We start from the raw sequence: 24,388 nt of genomic DNA, 5'->3' as shown, positions 1-24,388 counted from the left end.
TCAGAATGTAAAGGAGTAAGGAGTAAAAGAAAAACCCTGTCATATGTTTCATTCCTCATAAGGAGTAAAAGAAAAACCCTGTCATATGTTTCATTCCTCATAACTTCAAGGTTACCAAACATCATTCTTATTTCAGTAGATTTTCTTCAACCTGCAAAAAAAGGAAAAGACAGCTGGTAGAATACAAGCAAAGAAACACTATCTTTATTAGTTTCTAACTTCCCATTTCCCTAAATTTATATCATATAAAATGAATACCTTAAGGCATTTGGATCCCACAGCTTGCAGGCAGTTTTCTATAACTAGGTGTTTCAACAGAAAGGCAAGGGGTACTTTAAGCCAAAAAGCTTAATATATTACCATAGTCTTGCCGTTAGATCATAGACTGCATATTTGGCTGTTCTACATACAGGGTTTCACTTTCCTATCTGTAAGCTGGAGTTCTGGAAATTATAGGCATCCAGGCTTTAATCAGTTATATTACTGTGATTGGAGAGGTTCCAGTAAAGGAAATTCAGATACCACCTCAGAATAGATGGAGTGAGGCCCTGGAAGGATGCATGGTAATTGAAGAGGATCATTGTGAAGCTAAAGTTGCAAAGGAATTATTATGATTTTGGAGATACATTTCAATTATTTCAGGAGCGGAAGTTTCCCATAGACATATAAGGGGTGAGAGCACAGATTGGAACAAGTGCTCCTGATCCCCATTTGCTGTTATCTTTGATAGTAATAGAAAAAAATAAAAAGACGGTGCTGGCAAAGAGCTAGAAATGAGAGGACATAAGTCTAATAATCCTTGGTACAAGATGGTCTTAACTGTTTCTTACAAAGTCTCCAGCCAGTAGCAAAAGATGAGGATCAGTTAGAGCTCAACATGAAAAGGTTTCCAATATTTGGTGTTCAGATGAGTGAGAGCAGGATGGCAGAGAAATCCTGTGCGAGAGGCTGAGGTCACTCTCAAATGTGCCAGAATAGTCTTTTGCCTCTTAATGGTTACGTTTGCAAGTGACACCTAACGAACTTTTTGGCAACAGCAAGGAGCTATTTAGCCTACATTCGTCAAGGGCTTTAGCATTTTATACTGGGGTCTGGACAATGATCTTGCCCAAAGCAATGGGTAGAGCTAGTATTATGTATGTAGACAGGAAGGCGGCCTGCTTCGAAGGGGCTACCAAACCAGCTCTAAGAGGCAGAACTAGGATACAAATTGGAGGTCTGGGAAAGGTGCAGTTAACCCTGGCTTTAAAAACAGGAGTGCAGGAGGAGCCATCTGAAAGAAACATTAGGACAAAGCCTGTAATGCGGCCACACCAGGGCACTCTCAGAAAAACTACTTTCATAGAGGAAAAGGAAATGCGGGAATTTTGAAGTAATACAGCAGTCAGTGAGTTGGAGCTGATCTTTCACTTGCACTGGGTTTTCCAAGGTGGCAGAGAAGGGCTATCTTGTCTGGCTTCCGGACCCCTTACAGCAGCTCAAAAGGATCAAAGTAAGACGCGTGGCTCTGGCAGCCACGGAGACAACTGCAGTTGCTTCAAAAGAGGAGAAAGTCAAGTTATACTAAAATGTAAGAAAGTCTCTAAGGATCTCATTGAACCCTACCAGAAAACAGGACAACGGTATACAAGAAGCATTATGCGTCTTTAGACCTCAGTAGGAAAAATATCCACTACTGGACAGCAACCTTATACAGTAAACAAAGGGTGAACGTCAGCGTAAGAAAGAGTCTGGTCTCATTTTATATCATATTAACTTGCCTTACATGGACAAGTGAGTTAGTAGTAGTAGTGTAGTGTAGTAGTAAAAATAATTTGGCATTATTGTTTAAGGTTCATCACATGTTACTGTATCTATGGTTTGCAAAAAATGCATTTTCACATGTACTAATTCATAAAATTCAGTAATTGGCAATAGTTTGTTGCCAACATTAGTGCAAATTAGTGAGGCTGGACTTAATTTTCTGTAATTACTGGACTGGAAAAGATGATCGTGTACACTGAGAGATAATTAGTTAAGTGGGTATTAACCTTTTTTTTTCATGAGAATCTCCAATCACTCAACTAGACACTGACTCAGGCATTTCCTTTTGAGATAGATGTTCCAGTGAACCCCATTAGCTCCCCAAAGCTTCACAGTAACAGCTGGAAATCAGTGCAGGCAACACTCAAAGAAAAATGGGCTTGAATAGGAACAGTTATTCCCTCCTGAATCAGGCTGCCTCATACTAATTGAGAACAACTTCACTGGCCTGACAGAGCTTGTAGTTCCAACATGATAAAAATGATGTTTACTGTCCCCAGGGGTACTGAATAGAAGTCTGCCTTCATGGATAGGAAACATATTAGCAGTTGCATCAGTTGTGAAAAACAGCTGCTTGACCACCCCCCACACAGACCCAAAATACTGGAGTGAGGCTGTTAGTTCAGAAAGAATAAGAATGGCCATACAGCCAAATGGAAAATATTCACAAATCAACGCTGGACTGAGTGGCATATGAACACGAAATGCTATGGTAACAGAGAAATCAGATTTAATTGAAAGTGAGATAAGAAAGAACTAGGGCAATAACCCCTATTTCTTCTAACAGCATACATTCCTAAGATAAATTGAAATATGCGCAAAGCAAACACCCTAAAGACCTAATATGCTTCAGTAATGTGTTTCCAAATCAGGGTCAGGACAGTTGTTAATATTTGTTTCATTTCTACTGCGAAGAACACATACCTCAAAGAAGAAAAACCTGATAAGTAAAGGAAGATAAGATTGATAGAAACCAATCATAAGCCAGGCATTTCTTTCTGATCTGCTCTTTCAGATAAAATACCTAAAAGGAAATACATTTTCCCAACCTTTCTTTTCCTAGGTGAAATACCTGCTTTTTCTTTCGACAGACAACATCTCCACATTGCTGTTGTAGCTCATTACCAAGGTAGCAGCAATGGCCAGCCATTCAACCATCTACATACAGAGCATGAATCAGCCTGGTGAGCACAATGAACCTCACAGATCTATTGAGTATAGAAACAGTTTTTGCAGATGAATAATTTACTGCTGTCATCATGAAGATTACAAAAAGGAAATAGTCTATTTATTCATAAAGCCACATTACTGATAAATGTTCAGTTTAACCCTGAAATTATATTTGCTAACTTTTTTCCCTTCAAAGTTTTATTCCAACATAAAACTACATTGATTTTTTTCCTATGAAACTGGTATTTATGACATTGACTAGTCAACTGGCATAACAAACTCTTTTTACTTGACTTCTTTGGTATTCTATTTCTGTAAGACTTGTAAATCAGCATACAACTGAGAAACCATCTCTAGTAAACCATATATCTGACATTTTGATTTTGGCCAGATTAGCTATGATTCTAAGAGGAGGTTTTTGCAGCCAAATTATTTACAGACCCAGTGTCTGCATTACTCAATACAGTATCACAGAGAGATAGCCAAGATACTGAAGTATTATCATTCAATGATCTTTGCAATTCAAACTACTCAGCTGAATAAATTTGCTTAGATGATGACCCATGCTATAGCAGCAGCTATATTGCTTCCAGTTCTCAAGCTAGCTAGAGAAGACAGCATGAGGCAGAGGAAGTTGATGCTGTGATTTTACACTGTCAGCTATTTTCAGCAAAGGGGGATATTTTCCTTTGATTTCAGTAAAATTCCAAGTCCTAATTCCCATCATCAGTGATGCAGTGAAAGGTTTGAAGCAGAGGCAAACAAATAAAAAATTATAAACACAGTAATTTTAAATAAAAGACGGACTTCCCTCAGCATTTCTTGTTAGAAATAAATCTGTCTATTACTGAAACACTCCACTGTATCCGAAAAAACTTCTCTATTTTAATTGCATCACAGGCAAGATTTATAGGCATTAAAAATAACTCACAGGACTAACAGCTTTCAAGCTTACATGGTTTACAGAGTCAAAGCAATGTTAGCTAAAAATACTGAATGATCTTATTTACTTTATAATTACTGAAAGGGGAGAAAAATAACTTTCATTTTATATACTTGACTGAGCCCTACAAGTCCAATTTGCCAAATTATCGTATTTCTCCTGTTGGTATTGTTTTGTCTCAAAACTAAACTTTCCATAATAAAGCATACAGATGATCTTAAAATTAAATGAATATGTTCACTAAAGGAGTTTGTTTAATTTCCAGGGCCTTCTGCTGAAAACAGTGAAGTCCCCACTGATGGCAAAAGCTGTCACTCTCCAATACCAAAAAAGAGTTTTAACTAAATTGGGAGGCAAAGGAAATCAATGACACTAAGTCAATTTGAACAAGTTGAGGATCTGGCTCAGTGTGTTTAAAGAAGAATTCTTAACGTTATTGCTTTGAGGTTTGTTCAGGGAAAGAGAGGAAACTTAACTGTCTGAAATACATATTTTCCTCTATTTTTATTGGACATAAGAAGTGAGAGAAGAGAAACTGTCCGAAAGCCGTGAGTATACAAAAATGAGTGAAAAATAGCTAAGTCTTCCTGGTCTCTTAAATAGGGTTGAAGTGAAATGTTTCCACAAACATTATCAAAAGCAAAAAGAAAAAAAAGATGGGGGAGGGGGGAAATCTGAAAACCAGGAAACACTTTATGCTTCCACTTTAATCCAAAATATTTTTTCACTTGAAACTTCTTCCTATTTATTTTTAAAAAGTTAAGCACTAAAATTCCAAAATGATTTCTTCAGCTTTTGAATTTTCACTGCTTTAACTTCTGGGCCAACACTATTTAAAAAATTCATTCAAAATACTGTTTTTAACTCTGTAATTTCCACAGCAAGTCAAAAAAATTAATCATTCACAAATCAGCCTTTCAACCAGACACACAGATCTGGAAAATGTGTAAATCAGTCCAGTGACTAGTTGCCACTTTCTCATTATATCTGAAGATATATCTAATCTCTCAAACAATTTGACCTACATATTCCTGATTATCTGATTAATCACATTTAAAACCAACATTTTTTGTCTTGGTAATATTGGGCTCTGTAATGCCTCTGCAGTAGGTGTTAAATACTTCTACCCATTTATAGCTTACAAGAGCAGACAAAAATCACTCAGAGTCATAATGAGAAAATTAAACAAAATGGTTTCTCAGAAGAGTAATAAAATAAAATTTTTAAACACTAAATTGTTCACTATTGCCAAAACAGAAATTATGTTCCTGTATTCTTTGTATATCCAATCTAGAGGTTCTTCTTTCAACAGAGAGATATAAAATCCAAATGACTCCAAAGAGCTTAGTAACAAAATTAATGAAGAAGTCCCCATTGTACATAAACTCTTAACTAGTAAAACACAATTTTGTTGAAAGTAGACAGGAGTAATGAATTAAAAATGCTTAAATGCTCCAGGAATTGATGCCTATGTCAAATCACTTGCCATGAAACAAAGTCTGAAGAAAAATTAAATTGGAAAGCCTGTTAAGAGCATTTACAAACATCCATTCCTTGACTCATCAGAAGCAAGTGGGAGTTTTCGCTCAGAAAGAGGGAGAGTCCAAACTATGTATTTCTGCATGTCCTAGGCTTCTGTTGAAAATAAATACTTTCAATTCCTATGGTGAGCAGGAAGTTTCTTCCCATCCTCTCTGAAGAGCAGGAAGCATCAGAGGTAAAACATTAACCAGAAAAGTTTTGGCTGAGCCTTCTTCACCATGATAGGCTGTTATAAAATAGGATGCCAAGCATAACTTCCCACACCTTGCTGACTCAGGACAATCGATGTGCTTTTCACTAGGCTTCTGATGTGTCCCATCCCTCCCTAAACCTTCTTTTTTTTTTTTTACATTTAACTCCAGTGCCATGCAAAGCCAAATTTGCTCTGGCCATCATGTGATTTACTATCCAAATCCTGCTTAATAAGACACTGGATCCCACCCTACTTCAGAAGTCTTTATCTGAGACAGTTATCTGATATTTCCTTCATAGTTAATGCACAGAAACAGACATTTTTAGGGGCACCATTTACATGACCTATTTTAGATGTTATGATTCATCCAGGTTTTTGCACCTCAGATGTCAGAATAACACAGCCCTATGGGTCCAGCAACTATCAAAAAAGAGGAAATTTTACCTATTTTTTCACTTATTAACTTAATCCATCATCGATGTATGTGTATTTGTAACTATAACTCATTCAGAGAACCGGGATGACCAAGTTTAAGTCCAGAGACACAGCTCTCATCACAACTGGATACCCTTCTCAGCACAGTCCTCCCCACGCTGAAAACTTTTCTAACATCTGATTTTATCTGAACTGGGGCTTTGTCTTAAGAACAATACTTTACCATCGATCCTCTCTTTCTGCCTGCTATCTACATCCTCTCCGCTTCTCCATGCAGCAACGGCTGATGCATTTAGCTCTGCGGCCTGCTGACAGCCTTCCACAGTGGTGGCTTCATTTTTGATTGGTATCACTCACTCACTACAAAACATGCCAGTCTCAATCCCCATACAATCCCCATGTTATCTAGAAAATCCCCAGAATTTTGCAAATGCAAAGTAGAACCAACGCAAAGCAGAGCAAAGCCCAAAAGAGAGAGCTGGACTTAAAGCACTGTAAGATATGATGAGACAGGATATGAAAGGAAGGGAATTTAGCAAAAGGAGGCAGCTGAATTTAAAAGGATGGAAAAAGGAAGAGCAGCTTCTGTTGCAGTAGTTGCCGTCATCTCAGAGATAATTAGCAGCAATACCATGAGACTCCAATGTTCATTTTATTCTATAAAGAATGACCGCAGGCTCTGGCGGGTGGCAAAGGCCACCATCGTAACAAGGCATGGTACTAATATGTTCTTTCCAGCAACGTAAGGGTACACAGGCCAACAGCACAGGGGTATATAGGCCAGCAGTATAGTCGAAAAACCCAACTAAAGCCAAATACAAAATTACTTGATTTTTGATTCTCCTCATACAGTGATAAAAACAATTTACTTGGATCAAAACAAGCCATGTATCCCACTTCATGTTTATCTCAGACCATGCTGTACCACATGCTTGACCTGCCTCCGAGATGGGCATTCGCATTCCAGCCTTATCACACCAGCAGCGAAGCATCCCGTGCTCAATAAACTTATCTCTGTTACTCACTTTTTGACAGGATTGAGCATCTTGTGCCATTCCCCTGACTTTTTCAGCACATTTAAACTCATGTAAACAATTCATTTACTGATAATTATATTACTGTATTAAAATGTTACCCTAGTTTGCAGAAAAGGGCACAGCTCTTCAAATATAAACAGTAGCTTTATTCACACTTGAATCTTTTGTTTTAAAGTTTTACAGCAATTTACTGCAACTTCCATAAAAAAAATTTGAACAAGATATTGATTCTCAGTTTAGTCCAATAAAATTATATCCTTTCAAGTGAAATTCAACTATTTTGAATTCGAGAAAGGTTAAAAATGAATATACTTTTCACTTCTAAAATATTATACACTGAAACAGAAGCAAAGCAATCAGATTTTTAAAGATATTTCTATATAAATGTGTGAATTTTACATTTAATACAAACTGAATTAAATTGTAAATGTATTTAAATATGAATGATTTACATTTTGGTCTTTGATATAAAGTATTTTTAGTTTGGGTTTCTGATTTGGCTATTCAGTGCCAAAGTAATAGAAGAGACAGTAGGCCACAGCTTTTTCTACTAAACAGCTTATGAATTTAGCTCTTCAAAATTTACAGTCCAGTACGCTAGTGGAAAAAAATAAAACTAGGCTGCAAGCACATTCTAACATTAAATCTTTTGCAAAGAAGTGTTTCTGCCAAATACCTTCAAAGCCCTAACATTTGGTTCAGTGAGAGCATTAAGTATCTTCTTCTAGTCACTTTGTTTTCGACAAGGTTAAACATTATACTAATCCTAGTCTTCTTGCTTTCTCTTTTCTTTCATGACCCTTTCACTTGAAAGCCAATCAACATAATCCCCTGCAAGCATAGCACTACCTGACAAACTATCACCCCGAATAGACCTCAATCCATCCTGCGAGGCAGCGGTTACAAGAAATCGTTGAACTCTGAATGGTCCCTGCAGCATCTGAGTATAAATCAGAAGGACAATATATTTCTTGGATCTAAAACAGCCCATCAATAAGTAACCTAAGCATCAGGAAAATGACCACCTAAAATGCTGACGAACACTCATGCCCTTTTATTGGGGTCAAGGGGTAGGACTGCCCAGGAACCCGACTGCCTTTCTTCTTGCAAATACTCTGAAAGTCCTAACACCACACAATTTCTGATTCATGTGGTGTTTTGGCCTTGTACCACCAGGCAAGCCAAGGCTGGTTTCCCCTTTTTCCTTCTCATGGTCACACTCAACACATTACAAGTGCTCTTCACATTCTCCGTAGACAGCTCAGACTACAGAAAGGCCATGTCCAGAATTAAATATCCAGAATTAAAAACCAAAGAGAAGGAGAGAAACAGACAGAGAGAAAGATCACAAAGTTTCAAAGTGCAGAAGGGGTATCTTACTGCAGCACATAAAGCCTTTCTGCAGCTATACAAAGCTCAAAAGCCAGCCTTGTACATTTTGATGGGGAACATAGAAGAGAGAGATTTTGTTTATCCAGTTTTTAATTTCTCCACTGAGGTGAAAGCTCTCTTTTTGCCTTTATATTTACTTAAAACTTCTATTTTGTAGCACTTCCAAGTAAAACAAGAAAATGTCACACCCTCACTGGACTTGGAATTCTCCTATCAAGCAGCTTTGCTGGTCATTTTGTTAAGGACATCTCCAGAACGAATGTTGGCAAAAGGAGAATTAATAATGGATTTGAAGGGTACCACTCAGTTGCCAATGCACACAATGGGGACAGCAGTTTTACACAAAGAAAAGATACACATCTGGACAGACTTTTTTGCCACACTTAACAAAAAGGAAAAGAAATTCAGCCCTTACAACTGTTATTGTATATAGGAATGAATCTTTAACAATTAAAAATACTTTAACGGATACAATTAACTGCTAAACAAAACATATACTTGTAAAGGCTCTTCAAAAACAGACATACATCACAGTTAATCACATGGGAGAAGTCCATGGGTAAATCAGTAATTTCCTTTTTTTTAACATAGAACTAAAGAGCACATGCATTCTGTAAAAAAAAAAACTGCATCAAATAAAGAGAAATATAATCACACTCACAGAAATTCTGTGCTATAGTTCTACACATCCCTTCGCAACAGAAAATATGCAACAAGTTTATTGCATGCCAGAAAAAACACACTTGATTATGGGAAAAACTAACTATGGATCTGAGGCAGTTTCCAGAGATACATTAGAGTAGGATTTCACCTCTCAATCTACTCAAAAATACATGAATACTTTCAATTTGATTTCTCATGTGAAAGGGAACCAAGGGTATCCATAAGTCAACAGAACGCTGTGAGCGATACGCACTCTCAAGAATCCCTTGAATTAGCAAAACTGACAGGTTGAGCTTGTAGCATCAGCAGAAAAAAATAATATCTAAAGAATAAAAATGGATCATCCTCGTGGACAAAAATTTACAAGGGGATAAGGACCAGCTTCAAAACATTTTGAAAGACCAATACAATTAAGAAAAATGTGGTCATTAATCATATTCTTTCAACAAGTTAATGTGAGGCCATGAGAATATGGACAAGAAAAAAAATGAAGAGAAAAATTAACCTTGCCTCCAGAAATTCTCAGTCCAGAATCTGTGAAGTTTGTGGAGAAATTGCCGGTGATGAACAAAAATATTGGTTTCATTATAGCAAGATGGATGACTAGCTTTGTTCTTTGGTAAGAAACAGGTCAATACTTTGGAAAAGATATGAGCTTAAAATGAGTGAGCTAAATGGAAGCCATTAATTGTCACAATGTGAAATGCCAAATGGGTTAATCCAGTGCTTAGATGTATGAAGAATTCACTGTCATAATCTCACACAGGAAAAGAAAATGTTGAGCTTTTACTTCAGATGAAAGGATATTAACCAGAATACTCAGATGACACTTAAAAACTACTAAATATGCCACTACAATTTGCTGTGAAAAAAGAGATAAATTATCCCCTCCATCGCACAAATGAAGTCTAGGGCAAAGACTAAGAACATCCTGGAGGAAGTCAGTGGCAGTATCAGGAAAATAAAACAAATTCTCCTACATCAATGCCCTGACTAAAAAATCTTCCTGAAAATTCCCTTTTTATTTCCTGGGGGGATAAGTAAAGGCACACTCCTCAAGTGTCCTTCCTTTTAATGCTGACGTTACCAGTGTTGCGCACAGGATGAGACCAGTCACCCATTCAGTTAAGTTTTCTTTTGTCGATCATGGTAAGTACAAAGCATTCCCATACAAAGGGAAAAACGGCAGCGGCAGCAATAGGCAGCTAGACTACATGGACCCCCCTTTTTATTACATATGGCGGTCCCCAAAAGACACAGAGACAACTGAGACCCAGGAAGGAAAGGAAAAGTGTTGTGGCCTCATTTTCTGTCTTTGATGGACTTCCTGAGTGCAGCTACTCTGCTGCGTAAGAGACGGCTGGGGAATGAGCTGAGGACTGGCACCTTGATGCCCTATAGGACTGCATTCGTTCCTAGCTCTGCTCTACTGCCATCCCCAAGGCAAAAGCAAGCACAGTTCAACGTCTCTGCCAGTGGAGGGACCACTCCTGGAAGGCAGTATGGATACGCCAGCACAAGTTTCGCTCCCATTGACCTGCACAGCCCTTCAACACATCCAAGCAGACACTGAACCCTCAAGCACCCCCGTGGCCATCATGTCTCACAGACACGTGGTTTCATGCTTCACAGGGACCCCTTTGGGCTGTAGTGCAGCCTTCACACTATTTCAAACAATACAAACTGGGAAAAATATTATATTCTTTACATATGTCACAGGGGCACTACATGGACCTAGAGATGCAAAATCCAGTGCTGTGTGTTTTGAACCAAAACCAGACCAGCCTAAAAGGACTAAGCCATGTCCAATGTGGATATAAGCCAGTACATACTACCTGCTTTTGAGACCAGGAATTTCTTCCTAGCCTCCTTCTATTTAGCAGTATAGGTACATCCTCCACATCTAGTTTGCAGTCCCTAGATGCCTCACTTGTTACAACTCTTCTGTTCTTGTTCTTTATCTCAAATTTTCTGCAGCTGAATGCATTTTTCTTTTTATGGGTTTAAATTTCTTGCAATAATGCAACAAAAACAGAGCTAACCCCAATCACGGCATCCAGTTTCCTGTAACAGAGCTGCACAGATCAACCATTAACAAATGATTTAGTTCCAACATTAAAAAGCTGAAAAGAAGCTCATGAGAATCAGAAGAGAAAAACTTGACAAGACATGAAAGAACATACATCTTAGTATGGTCCAAGCTTAATGAATGTTCCCCATTCATGCCTCACCCCCAAAAAAACACCCAGAAATTCCTAGGGAAAAAAAACAGATTAGAATAAAAAAGAATAAGAGAATAACTTTTTTAAATCATAGCAATTCTGATGATAACATCTTAACTTTTCAATTAGGATTTTTATTCATTAACCCCCTAAAAAGTTAGGGGGTTAATTTTCAACACCAGTGCTGTGTTGAAAGTGTGTCCAAAAGTGTCAAAAGCCTTTGTAGTTAAGGACAAATTGTGTAACTCAACTTACAGAAAAGAGCTGTGAATTCTATGCCTCTCTTTTGTCACCTTTTTATTACTTCTGATTGTAGAACTAGAGGTGGTCTGAATCACTTCTGATTTTATTGATCCTAAGACTTTCCATTAAGGATGCCCTACTTGTTGTACATTGACTCAGAGTCAGAAGCAAGTGTATAAAAATGGTTTTGCTCAATAAATTTTCTATTTAATAATCATGACCACATTGTCCCTCATCCTAGCATTAAAATTACCTCTGTTTCACCTAAAGGTATAATCCCTTCACTTTTTATAGTTAAATATTATGCACATCTGAAATAGAAATGCACAACAGAGGTTGCATAATTATTTTTTACATCAACATATGCTAGAAAAATGGATCTCATTATATTCATATTTTTTGCATCCTACTTTTCAGTCTTGGCACAGGGAGACGTGTGCTACTGTGGATTTTATAGACTTCATAATTCTGTGGTCAGCAGGAACCATTTGCACTGCTTGCTTCTGAGACTCTGCAGGTGCTACTGTGCTTTCTTAAGTGTAGTTTAGTTCTGGTTTTCCTCTAACAAGTTACATCAGGTTTTCAAATCACTAAGGATATTAGCAACAATTCAAGCACTAATGCAGAAGAAGTGCTGGCACTTTTACTTCTGTACCATCAAACCAACAGTGAAAAGTTTAGGTTAGATAGGTGGTGGACAGTTTCCATATATGCTCATGAGCCTCTCTAAAGTTTCTTCTCAATGTTGGGTGGGTACTCCTGTTTGCTTCACAATGTGCTCTTTCCATGACCTTCTTTGCAGATTTTTTGCAGTGAAACAAAGAAATAGTATGAAGAGAATGGTCTAAAATTGTTCTTTTGCTCATGCACTGAAAACTGTAATTATGCTGATCGATAAAATGCAATATAATATAACAGAAACATAATAAAAAAAATTCATGAAAAAGGAAGAGAATTTACTGATCTTATCCACACAGCTTATCCTACTGATTTTAAAGGCATGATCTGGTCCAAAGAGAAATAGGGGAAGAATGGACAGTTTTCAACATCATAAGAAAAAACAACAGTTATTTTAATAAACAAGGAAAAAAATCAAAAAAAACCCTATTATTCTAACCCCTTCACACAAGCACCTTTTGTTACACTGAACAATAATCCAGGATTGGAAATTATTTTTAAAATCATGTATAATTAAACAGATCAATGAAATTAGAAAAAAAAATTTATGATGTACAGCCAGCACCAAGAATCAAAGGACTTAAAACTTAGTCTTAACAACTTAACACAAAGTTCAAACAAGCCATTCTTCTTTTCCACTTCAAAAAGAAATTCAAAATCATATCCTATATTCCAGCAAAAGATTTGTAATTCCGCCTGTGAAATCAAAACAATTTCAGGACACTACAAATGTGTCAGTAACATGAAAATAAGTCAATGTACTCCACAGAGCAGCTCCCTATCTGTCTCCCAATCTGTTTGTCAGCTATTATAGTACTCACACTGTTTTGCATCTTTGCTTCATGTTCTGGTGACTACTGACTACAGTGTTACAACTTGTCTATCTCCACTTGCTAGTCCAGCCGCTGTGACAGCAAGGAGTAGCAGACAAGAACAGAGAGGAAGCACTAGTGTCACAGCCTGAAATCTCACAGCTTGTCTAGTAACCACAAGAGGAAAAAATATATCAGAAACAGTGTAGATATATGGTAGCACTTGCCCATCTCTTCTGTAGCCGGAGCCAATTCCATACAGACAGGATGGAGACAGAGCCCCTCACCAGCTCAGCAAGATAAGAAGCAGAAAAGGTGACAACCATTTTCTCAGAAGACTGAAATCCATTCTGCCTGCTCTTCCCAAGCTTTATATTATTCACATCAAGAAGGATTTTTATGTCTTTGACTCATGCAGATCAAACAAGTCATTTAAATTGTCTTCAGAGGGGGAGAAGGAATGAATCGCTACTAGGAGCTGAGAAAATCATTTACTAGGTGAGCATAATTTACAAAACGCTACTGTGCCGGGGCTCACAACGGAGCGAGGGAGAACTTCCTGCAAGCAGTCTTGCTTCATTTTAACTTACACACCCAAGCAACGAGTCCAGGACTCGGCCGGCACAAGCAATAGCAAGAAGAGAACGGGGAAGTCCGCACTCTTTTTGTTCTCTCACCTCTCACTTCACACACATACAATGGAGTAGACTCAGCTTCTTGGACCGCAGAAGAGAGGAGCAGATAATCAGTGCCTGATATCAGGAGAAATCTCATCTTTAAAGTCTGTTCCAGGGTCCTCTGGCACAGCTCACAGAACCACCTTTAAAGCTATAAACAGGCCACTTTGCTTATTATCCCATATTTCTTCCTCTATTCCTTCACATTGAAGAAGGCTATTTTTATCTTTGCCTCCAGCTGCAAGGACTGTTTTCTCCATGACTTCTCCAGTGAGCTCATTCAGAGTACCCAAGGAAATCCATTAAACATCTGCTTTAGTAATCCATCCAGCATTTTTTCCCCTATAGCATTCACTGTGCCAGTTCATTCCAAGAACTTACTAAAAGCAGAATATATACAATGAAAAAGCATTTTAAAAACTCAAGGAAAACAGCTAATGAAAAGAATGTGCCTGAAAGTTTTCTAACGTGAACTTTTGGAACAGAAAGGCAAAGAGAGGAAGGACAGAAAGGAGAAGATGGGAAGAAAAAGGAGGCACTGAAAAAGGAGAAGACAGAGAGGAATCACAGGGGTCAGAGGGGACCTCTGGAGATCTTCTCAGCCAAACCTAATGCTCAAAGCACAGTCACCCAGACCAGGTCTCCCAGGACCAGGTCCAGTCTGGTTCTGGACACCTCCAAGGATGGAGACTTCACAGCCCCTCTGGGCAACCTCTTCCACTGCTTCACTGAACAAGATTTTGCTTATGTTTAATCACATTTCCTGTTCTTCCATTTCTGACCACTGCCTCTCGTCCTGTCACTGGGCAACACTCAGAAGACTCTGCCTCCATCTTCCTTACTGCCTCCCAGTTAGACACAGGGATAAGATCCCCCTCAGACTTCTTTTCCCAAGGATGAACAGGCCCAGCTCTCTCAGCCTCTCCTCCTATGACAGATGCTTCAGCACCTTAATCATCTCTGTGGCCCTTTGCTCAACTTGCTCCAGTGTGCCCATGTCTTTCTCGCGCTGCGGAGACCAGGACCACATGCAGCACTCCACAGGTGGCCTCAACAGGGCTATGCAGACAGGAAGGATCACCTCCCTCGACCTGCTGGCAACACTCCCCCTAACGCAGCCTGGAAGACTGAGGGCCGCCTTTGCCACAGGGGCACACTGATGCCTTGTCTTCAACTTGTTGTACACCAGCACTCCCAGGGCCTTCTCTACAAAGCTGCTTTCCAGCTGGTCAACACCCAGCCTGTACTGGTTCATGGGGTTACTCCTCCCCAGGTGCAGAACTTCACATTTCCCTTGCTTGAGCTTCAGGAGAGTCCTCTCACCCTATTTCTCCAGCCTGACAAGGTATCAAGAGTGACCTTGCAATGGCATCAGCCAGCTCCTTCAGCCCTTGTGGGGGCATCCCATCAGGGCCCATGGGCTTGTTTATGTCCAGTTTGTTTAAATGTTCCCTGACCTGATCATCCTCCACCAGGCATAAATTTTCCTTGCTCCAGACTTTCTTGCTGACCTCAGAGGCCTGGGAAGGCTGGTCTTACCAGTAAAGATCAAGGGAAAGAAGCACCGAGTATCTCAGCCTTTTTCATATCCTTTATCACCAGGTCCCCAACACATTCAGAAAAGGACCAATATTTTCTCTCATCTTCCTTTTGCAGCTTATATATGTGTAGAAGCCTTTCTTGTTGCCCTTAATGTCCCTCACCAGATTCAACGCCAGGTGGGCTTTAGCTTTCCTAACCCTATCCCTGCCAGCTTAGACAGTATCTCTATAGTCCTTCTGGGTCACCTGACCCTGCTTCCACCTCTTGCATGCTTCCTTTTTACATTTGAGCTTTGTAAAGAGCACCTTGGTCATCCATGCAGGCCTCCTGCTACCTTTGCTTAATTTCCTGCTCATCAGGATGAACCATTCTTGAGCTTGGAGAAGAAAACCCTTGAAAAACAACCCCCCCTCAGCTGGCTTGTCATCCATCCCTAGACAGAGCTCCATGCATTCCCACTTCTCTCACGCAAGAAGGGCAAATTCACCTCCTCACCTTCCCTGCCTGTCCTTCCTAAAGAGCTTGTATCCATCCATTGCAGCACTCCGGTCACGTGAGCTATTCCACCATGTCTCTGTGACCTCTAAGGAGGTCACTTTTCCCTCATGAATACAATTTACAAAAGAGAATAACACTTTCAGTGTCAACAAAAATTTCATCAAGAAAATCTTTCAACACTAAAGGGTAAGTTCAAACACAGATTAGTTTGGGCTTTTACTTGGAATTTGGGAGACCCAGATGCACAGTCCTACCCTGTGTTTAGAAGGTCTTAAGCCTGGATGTCCCACAGTCTCCTAACCTCCATATTGGCTGCTGTTCTGGAATCAGAAGCTCTTGGGTTTGTCTGTCACTATTTGTTAATTTGAGTGAAATTGGTTTTCTTCACTCTCAGACAAGGGAACAGCTTTGGCATTTTTATGTTGTTTATACATCTATATACAACATATATATATGTATATGTAGAACATACACACACACACACTCAAAATATATTTTCTATCAGATTTTTCTATCCTGGCAGATTTTTCTAAAACTATAGGCAGCTACCATAAGCAAAGATGACTAAGGATACTGATGTTCTCAGAATGACACAAACTTTCCTCAAATGTGCTTTAAAACTGGATGTACACTGAAGCTTAAGGGGTTTTTAAGCAAGAGGCAATATTCTAAAAAAGGCATTAATTTATTGTTGTGACAGTGTAGATCACAGCAGTCTATGAAGTGCAGTCTGAGCCAATGCAGAGTGAGGCACTACAGAAATGCTGAAATTGCCTCAAAAGCATTACAGCTGATTCAGTTGCATTTACTGTAACTGGAGTTCCCCTTGAAAATGGAAAAACATTTTTATTGTCATATTTTCTTCCTCCTCTTTTGTTACTGTATAGGTCCCATAGCCTTTTGGACCATAAACTCCCCCAAACTAGGAAAGGATTCTTCCTGGATCTGCTTCCTAGGAAGGCTGCAATCTCTGTTGCAATAATAACCAGAATTTATAGTGACTAGAGTGTTCTCTACAGGGAAGATTCAGTAGTATGGTAACTCAGGTAGAATTTTGTCTTGCTTTCTTTCAACTTTATATTTAGCCAATGTCCTCTGGGATCAAGGAATAATGGGATTGGAGAGCTCAAAAGTGATGGCCTAATTCTTCACCCTACCCAGCCACACTGCTTCTTGAACCTGACCAGAAAGGAGTATGACCCTCCAAAAACCAAATGGCTGACCATAAGGATTATTCCCTTTTCTGAGGTTCACTCTGTTCCAAATGTTCAATATTACCATGGTTTTCTTGGTGAAAGTTGGTAGAACAAGATAACAAACACATTCCTGAAAAAGTAAGGACTCTAAATTATTAGGCTAACAGGATAATAGCCTGATTCCGGTTGGGTATATTGCCTAAGAAAAGATAGCTCTTCTTACAAATCAACATTTTATGAACTCCATTTGACAAGAAAGCCTGCAGGTATGCTTCTTCCTACAGAAAAACACCCCTAGCACTTTTATTATCCAGGCTGCATGGTAAGGGAAGTACATGTAAGAAAAGTATTTTCTCCCAGATGAAAGAGGAATTTCCAAGGGCTGCAGCCTCAGGCTGTGTCAGCAGAGATGAGGACAAGAAGGCAGTAGGCTGATACCTGTGATGTTGAATCAAGTCCCCCAAAACTTACTGGAAAGAAGATTTTCTCAGGAAGTGTTGGTGTATGTGAACTCACCATGAGCACCTTGAACACTGAGCCCTCCCTTTGATCCACGACTTCAATATCCTCCCTGCCAAGAACTGCAGCAGAACAACTCTGTTTCTGGAAGCTGAACTTGAATTGCTGCTTCTGATTTACATGACACAGCCACAGACAAGAACTAAAGGCCATGGAGCAATTTACGCTTTTAGAAAGTTAGAGGGACCAATAACTAAGGCAAGCCAAAGAAGGTACATGAAGAGGATTCCCAAGTATATAAAATAACTGAGAGGAACTTATTGGCAGCTTCTGTATTTGAGCTCATTTAGGGGAGGGAAGTGCATGCAGAAAGCATCCATTGTATGCTGTGGAATAAGAGAATGCACTAAGACCCAGCAAATTAAAGACAGGGATTTTCCTTCAGAAAGGCATAAAGAAAAATGTTGTCTGGATCCTTGTCTATGATCTTTATTTAAAACGTGAAAGATCTCAAAACTTCTTTTTCCTTCAGCCAGGAGGCACATTGAACTGGGGAGTTTTCCAGCATGGAAAAACTAAATTTCCAGCATCTCCTTAAAATGCATTTGTGTCTCCTTCAAACTATAGAGTTAAAAGAAAGCCCAATGAAGCAAAAGGCTAAAGGAGAAAAATTGAAATTATGTTATACAGAAGGAGATCATGTTCTGGAAAGCTTTTAAATGGAAAGCCGTTTGATTTCTTAACAACATAATTCTTCAAGTGTTATAAAGAGCAATCCGTTTTCTATTGACTCCTTTAGGAAACAGCACTTCGGTTTTGTTTGTTTTGCTCTTGTCACGTTATGTCAACACGACAGGTTGGCACCTGATGCTGACCTTAATGGATTCTTGATAGAGGACCCAGCACTTGGAGTTAAAATGCTGTCAGTCACTATTTAAATGAAAAGCGAAACAACAGGTTTACAAAAACATGCGTCTTTTAGGTTATATAATATTTTATGGTGTTTTTTTGACCAATTTCTCCTGCTGTGCTGAGTAAGATAATAGCTCTAAAGCTAGGGTTTTTTAAAAGAAGCTTGAAGTCCTGCAGTTAAACACACCGTTATGCCTCTTTAGAATTAAAAGCATTATAGATGTTTACTTAGAAACTAGAATGCAGCTATTACTGTAGAAAAGCATTTTTCTCTACTCAGAAGTTAACAATTTTTTACACTACCTAACACAGAATCAGTTCAATTCCAAATTGTCACTGCATTGGCAGAGATTCAAGCTGCTCTGAATGAATATTGGAAGGTAGTAATAAAGTGATTCTAACCAGTCAAGTTTGGTTTCATGTGAAAGGCTTTTCTTGAAGCATGTACATGCTTTCTTTCCACTGCACAGCACTGTAACAGAATGAGACCTGAAGAACAGCAAATTATAGATCATACATTTGTTTAAACTGGGAGTCTTGCAAAGCCTAAGATAGAATAATGGCCAATAAGGTTGATCCAGAATGCAAATTCTCTGTCCTTTTATTCTTCAAAATATTACAGAATTATTCAGAAGTTACAACTATTTAATGGCAAGATTTAAACTAGATTATGCTAAAACCTTGGGATCTTGGAATCCTTGGAAGTCCTCTGTTTATAGAGTGAAAACAATACCAGAACAAGCTTCTTTAACCCAAGTGCCATGTCAGCGTGTAGGATAAGAAAAGGGATTTCTCTGAGAGGCTCTGAAAACACACATTCCCCTTGGCTTATTCAACATTAGCCGAGACAGACAATTGATACACGTGAGTTTGGAACAGGTGAGCTAAACTGGAGACTTACCAAGCCCATCACATATAAGAATACCTCACATTCATAAACCAGAAATTATTTCAGTCTTTTCTACATTAGTCTTTATTCAAATCGATGCCTTTCAGTTGACCGCTATACCTCCCTGACAATTCTTAACAGCTCCTAGTCCCTCACAAGTATTATCACAATAACCACGGAGAAAATAGAGTGCTTTAAGAAAAGGAAGGTTCCTAGATGAGATTCCGATCTGTCTGGACTGTACACAGGACAGTCGTCATCTCTCCAAACATCCAAACAAGATTCTGCCTCCCACCCCCCATACTCTTCTCAATCATCTTCAAACAAGCTCTCAAGTTAAAACATACCTGCCTACAGAACCAGGCAAGTATATTTTGTAAGTATATTAAGAAATATGGCTGTAGAAGCTTCTCTGAGCACTTTTTAAATCAAGAATCATGGTTTCCGTGAGAATTGTGAGCATTCAGGCAAGGTTCAAAACTTTTGTCTCAACTTTTTCATCGTGGTTGTCAGAGGCAGTTCATATAGCAGGGAGAAAGTCAGCCACCTTCTCCTCCTCTCTGACTCCCTCTCTTAAGACAAGCAATGGCATGCACATCACAGATGTGTCATTAAATTAGACTGGTTCACTCATGTGGCTGAAGCTTTATAAAGTCCCAGCAGGCAAACTCACACAGGGTATAGCTTAGATTCTGGGGATAAGCACACAGAAGTAGCCATGGGCAAAGGATGCATGTCAGATTGCTTTTCATTTTTGCCTGAGATTTGTATCCGTGTGTGTGTGTGTGCGCGTGCGCGCATGCAGGCATATTTGTGTGTTTGAATCTGTGGGTGCACAAGACAATCCAGTGAAAAACTGATGAAGTGGTAATAAGATTTTATTATTCTCCTGAACTGAATCATTTTTTCATTAAAACACTAGGAAAATAGTGGACTCAACATTTTTAATCTTTCAAATAAACCTTTAAAAATACAGTTTTAAAGTTCCAGTTGACTCTCTAACACAATGTTAACTATGGTACGCTCACTGCTGACCTATAAGAAAATGAAGCCAATGGCATTTTTAAGTCTACTGAAAGCAAGGTAAAATGTACCTTCCACAAAACACTCCTCTTTCCAGATGGTAAATTTCATCATTGTAGCATTTCTCTAAGTTTTATGATCAATAACCACAATGGGAAAAGATAAAGAGCCTTACAAATGTATATCATGGTAGATATTTGTGCTTGTATTTCTTTCTTTGATTTCACCCATTAATCTACAAAGAGGTTACCAAACAAAAAAACTCTTGTTGCCTACTGCCAATTTTGTGCTCGAGGGTTGTATTACATTAATTGACAATGATAATTATCAGTTCATAATGAGAGGCTTACAGTTAAGTTTCAGTGTAGCAGAATAAAACCACAGCAGTAACAAACCAACTTCCACAAAGTAAAATGGAATCAAATATGATGAATTGTCTCATACAAGCAGGCCAGTTTCCAGTGTTGCATAAAATCAAACAATAGGAGACCAGTATTTTAAGGAAAAAAATCCAGTTACTAAGAAATTAATGTCAAGCAAAACTCTATGTTGTAGATTACTGACTAATAACAGCAAATATGCATGTTTTGGACATATGAGCCTTCATTGCCATTTTCGTTTTCTTTTTACCATATTACCTTTCCATATCTACGTCTTTCATACTAACTTAGGTAAGTTTTGACTGATAACATTTTTATCACGACTTGCTTACAGAATGTTCCATATGTGAATTTATACAGGATGTAACAGCTCCAACTCTGTCATTCAGTCAGTTTACTGATGACAAATACTAAAGGCATCTAAACGTTTGCTAATCACAAATTAATTGTTTGCTAATCACACAACTAGCTTATCATTAAGAAGTTAATACAAGCTCACAACAACAGTTTGTCTAGGGCATGAGAACTCCCTGGTTTCAGCTATTACGTTTCAGATACTAAAAACTACTTACAAGTACTTCATATACTGTTGCAAATGAAGGATAATTTCAGTAATGTCAATGGAGTTACAGTAATTTGATAACTAGTGTGAGATCAGATATAAACTCCTGAGTTTTGCAGTGCTATTCTGATCTATAAGTATTTTTTCCAATTAAATTAGAGTGCTACTGGATATCAGTATGAACAAATACTAATGTGAAAAGCCATTAGAAAAGTGGGCTTGATATTCTAATATTAATGAGATACAAGAACTAGTTGATTTACCTGACTTTGCAATTCACTTTGTTGCTTCAGGCGAAGATTTTCTGGTGTATCAGCCACTGTGGTGAAGGACTGCTTTGGGTAATGTCTAGAAGAAGAAGCACAAAGCCGAACAATAAATATTTACACATGCTAGAAAGTCAAATGTAGTCCAGCACTCTTTGTTACTTCGGTTCAGCATGTAGCACTCTTTCACAGTTCACTGGTTTTGTGTTAGAAGTATTTACTGTAAAAATACTGTGTCAGTCATGCCTTGTAGAAAGAACATGAATGAGTTCCTCTAACAAGTCCAAATCCCTCACACCTACCCTGGCCACTGACTGGCCAAAATTTGTTTTCAGTAGAAGGAATGAAACTATGTTTAACCGCATTTTCCTGGTATAGTGAGGTGCTAAATAAAGACTTTTAAAGACTAATAAAGACTAAGACTAATAGTCTTAGTCTTAAAGACTAAGACTAATAAAGACTAAATATGCTTTAAAATATAAATGTTTTATGGAAACTGAAAAGTTACAAAACTGAGTACAGTTGGGATACAAATGGTGTCTTAAATTCAAACCTCATTAGTGCAGAAACCTGAATGATCAAGCTAGGTTATACTGGCATTCCAGGTACAGAAAGGTCAAATGTTTTAATGTTAAATGTGCCAACACAGCTGTACATAAAAGGAAATTACATCCAATATCAAAGTTTGTAGTGGTTCAGAATTGCAATCTACCAGGCTTCTCTTTTTCCATTTGAAATTTTACACCAATATTCTTATTATTTGCTCTGCCATTAATTATAGACACCTTTAATCATGGGTCAAATCCCACCCATCATATTTAGGCCTCTTTTACAGAACCACAATTTGCTCATTTTTATGGGCTTATCCTGCAACTTTACATCCAAACAAAAAGAAATGTTATAGGAAAGACCACCGACAGAAGGAAACAACAACAACAAAACTAAACAGGCTATCCCAAAATAGGGATATTATTATATGAGGTAGCAACACTTTAAAGCAGCTGATTCTTACTAATTTCTGTCCAAAAGCTTCAGTCTCAGACCAAAAGATTCAGCTAACCACTATGTGAGGCACCCATGCATTCAACTATTACTCACAGCTGATTGTGTCTGCCAGCTATCCCATTTGTGCCTCTCCTTGCAGAGGTACAACAAAACAGGCATATATTTTAGATACAATGTTTGCAATGTAATTTCTACAGCAGAAGTAAGCAGTAAGTAAATAAATGTCAGAATACTGAGGATATGCATATTTAAACATTTGCATGTTCAAACTCAAGGTTGTCTCTAATGTATTCTTTCAGCAACTAGTTCTATCAGTATAGCTTCATAATAAAATTTCTATACTTGCAAAAGATGATTTATATTTTCATTCAACTGTACTTCATTAGAAAGTTTCTTTTGCTATTTACAATATTTTTCTCCATGAAATGTGTGGTTTTGGTAGAAAGAAGTTCCTTTTTATTTGAAAAATTAAAAGTGCACATAAAAAATTAAATAGGATTTCAGTTTTTAGCCAAAAGCTGAAAGCTTTCTGTTCGGAAATGCAAAAGCAATACTTGATGAGAAATGCTGTCTGGATTTCATATAGCCTGTTCTCCACTGCGGGCCTAATTTCCCCATCAGACTACATCTTACATTGCCAGACTTCTGCATTGCAATATGATGGAGTAGATCGATGCATCAAGGGAGACTAAGCATGAATACTTCATAGTTCATACAGAACAGTGGTGGGAAGCACCTAACTAGAATCACTAGGCCATACGATGTAAGATTTGGGGGTTTCAGACATATTTTTTTGGTTCTAATCTTTATACCAGAAGGTACAGTCTAGTGTCTGCTACTATACTGCTATAAGAAGTTAGGCATCCAAACCATCTATTTTTATTACATTTGTAATAAGTACATTTGTAATAACTTTTATGACTTCCAAAAGGAAGGTATCTTCAGGAAGGCATCTTCAAAACTGGTGGACAGTAAGATTCCCACATACATGGTCAACTCATATTCCTAAAGTGAGTTTTAGAATAGATACAAGTAAAGGATATAGCTTGCAGGAAAGGTTACAGCAACACCTCAGTCCTCATCTGCCACTGCACCACCCTTTGGTCACACTATTTAACATATTCAAGAATAACGCAACTGAATGCAGCAAATGCCTTCATTTCCCACGCAACATCTTGATAAAAATCAAAGATGAGGCTGAAAAGCCTTCCTTAGACATGTACTAGGAAAAATAATCAAGTGACAGAATCAGAAAGATATATGTATTCTTCATCATGCAAATCCAATAATGAGTTATTGTAAGAGCTCACACTCACATGTGCATAAGGTGCATCAGCACTGTCGTGTTGGTATGGGATGCACTTCACTCCAGGATGCTAGCTCACCAATCATACGCATTGCCTAAATGTTGGCAGCAATCAAGATCTCATTTAAAGACTGCAAAATTAGCTCTTTTCTTACATAAACACAGATACACAGTGTGGATACAGGTCACCTTCCTAAACAGAGGATAACCTTGGATGCCCCAAACCTGAGTTAGCTCATGGTCCCTCCAAAAGGTAACCCAGCAGACCTCAAGTACACTCAGTGTCACCCTTGTGCACAGACACCAAACCCTCAGTCTCTATAAAAAGCTACCTTTTGTAGGCTGTGGAACTTCCCCTCATTAATGGTGTCACCACACAAGGAAGGCAGAGGAGAAATACTGGACAACCTGGGGATCTAAGGTTCCCAAGCCCTTACTAGTAACTGCACAGAAAGAGCAAAGATGCAACACTTCAATGAAGGGAAGTTTTTTCCTGCCATAAATATGAGAGCTATCCCAGGTTGGGTATACGCATACTGA

General features: G+C 38.4%; 1 protein-coding gene across 3 annotated transcripts in view; it reads right to left on the bottom strand.

Annotated features, from left to right (window-relative positions):
• The window catches only part of LOC112982289 (LIM zinc-binding domain-containing Nebulette-like), a 177,407-nt gene that overhangs the window by 74,119 nt on the left and 78,900 nt on the right, over positions 1–24,388 (bottom strand). For all 3 annotated transcript variants that reach the window (XR_010387578.1, XR_010387579.1, XM_064505956.1), the window contains exon 3: positions 21,535–21,619. Coding sequence is in view for 1 of the 3 variants with exons in the window: in XM_064505956.1 (XP_064362026.1) it covers positions 21,535–21,619 (85 nt within the window). In the remaining 2 variants the exon portion in view is untranslated. The remainder of the gene's footprint in view (positions 1–21,534; positions 21,620–24,388) is intronic.

Source organism: Dromaius novaehollandiae, chromosome 2 (assembly GCF_036370855.1).
Source record: "Dromaius novaehollandiae isolate bDroNov1 chromosome 2, bDroNov1.hap1, whole genome shotgun sequence".
Classification (NCBI taxonomy): domain Eukaryota; kingdom Metazoa; phylum Chordata; class Aves; order Casuariiformes; family Dromaiidae; genus Dromaius; species Dromaius novaehollandiae.
The sequence above is the reverse complement of the archived record's forward strand: the minus strand, read 5'-3'. Positions and strand labels throughout refer to the sequence as shown.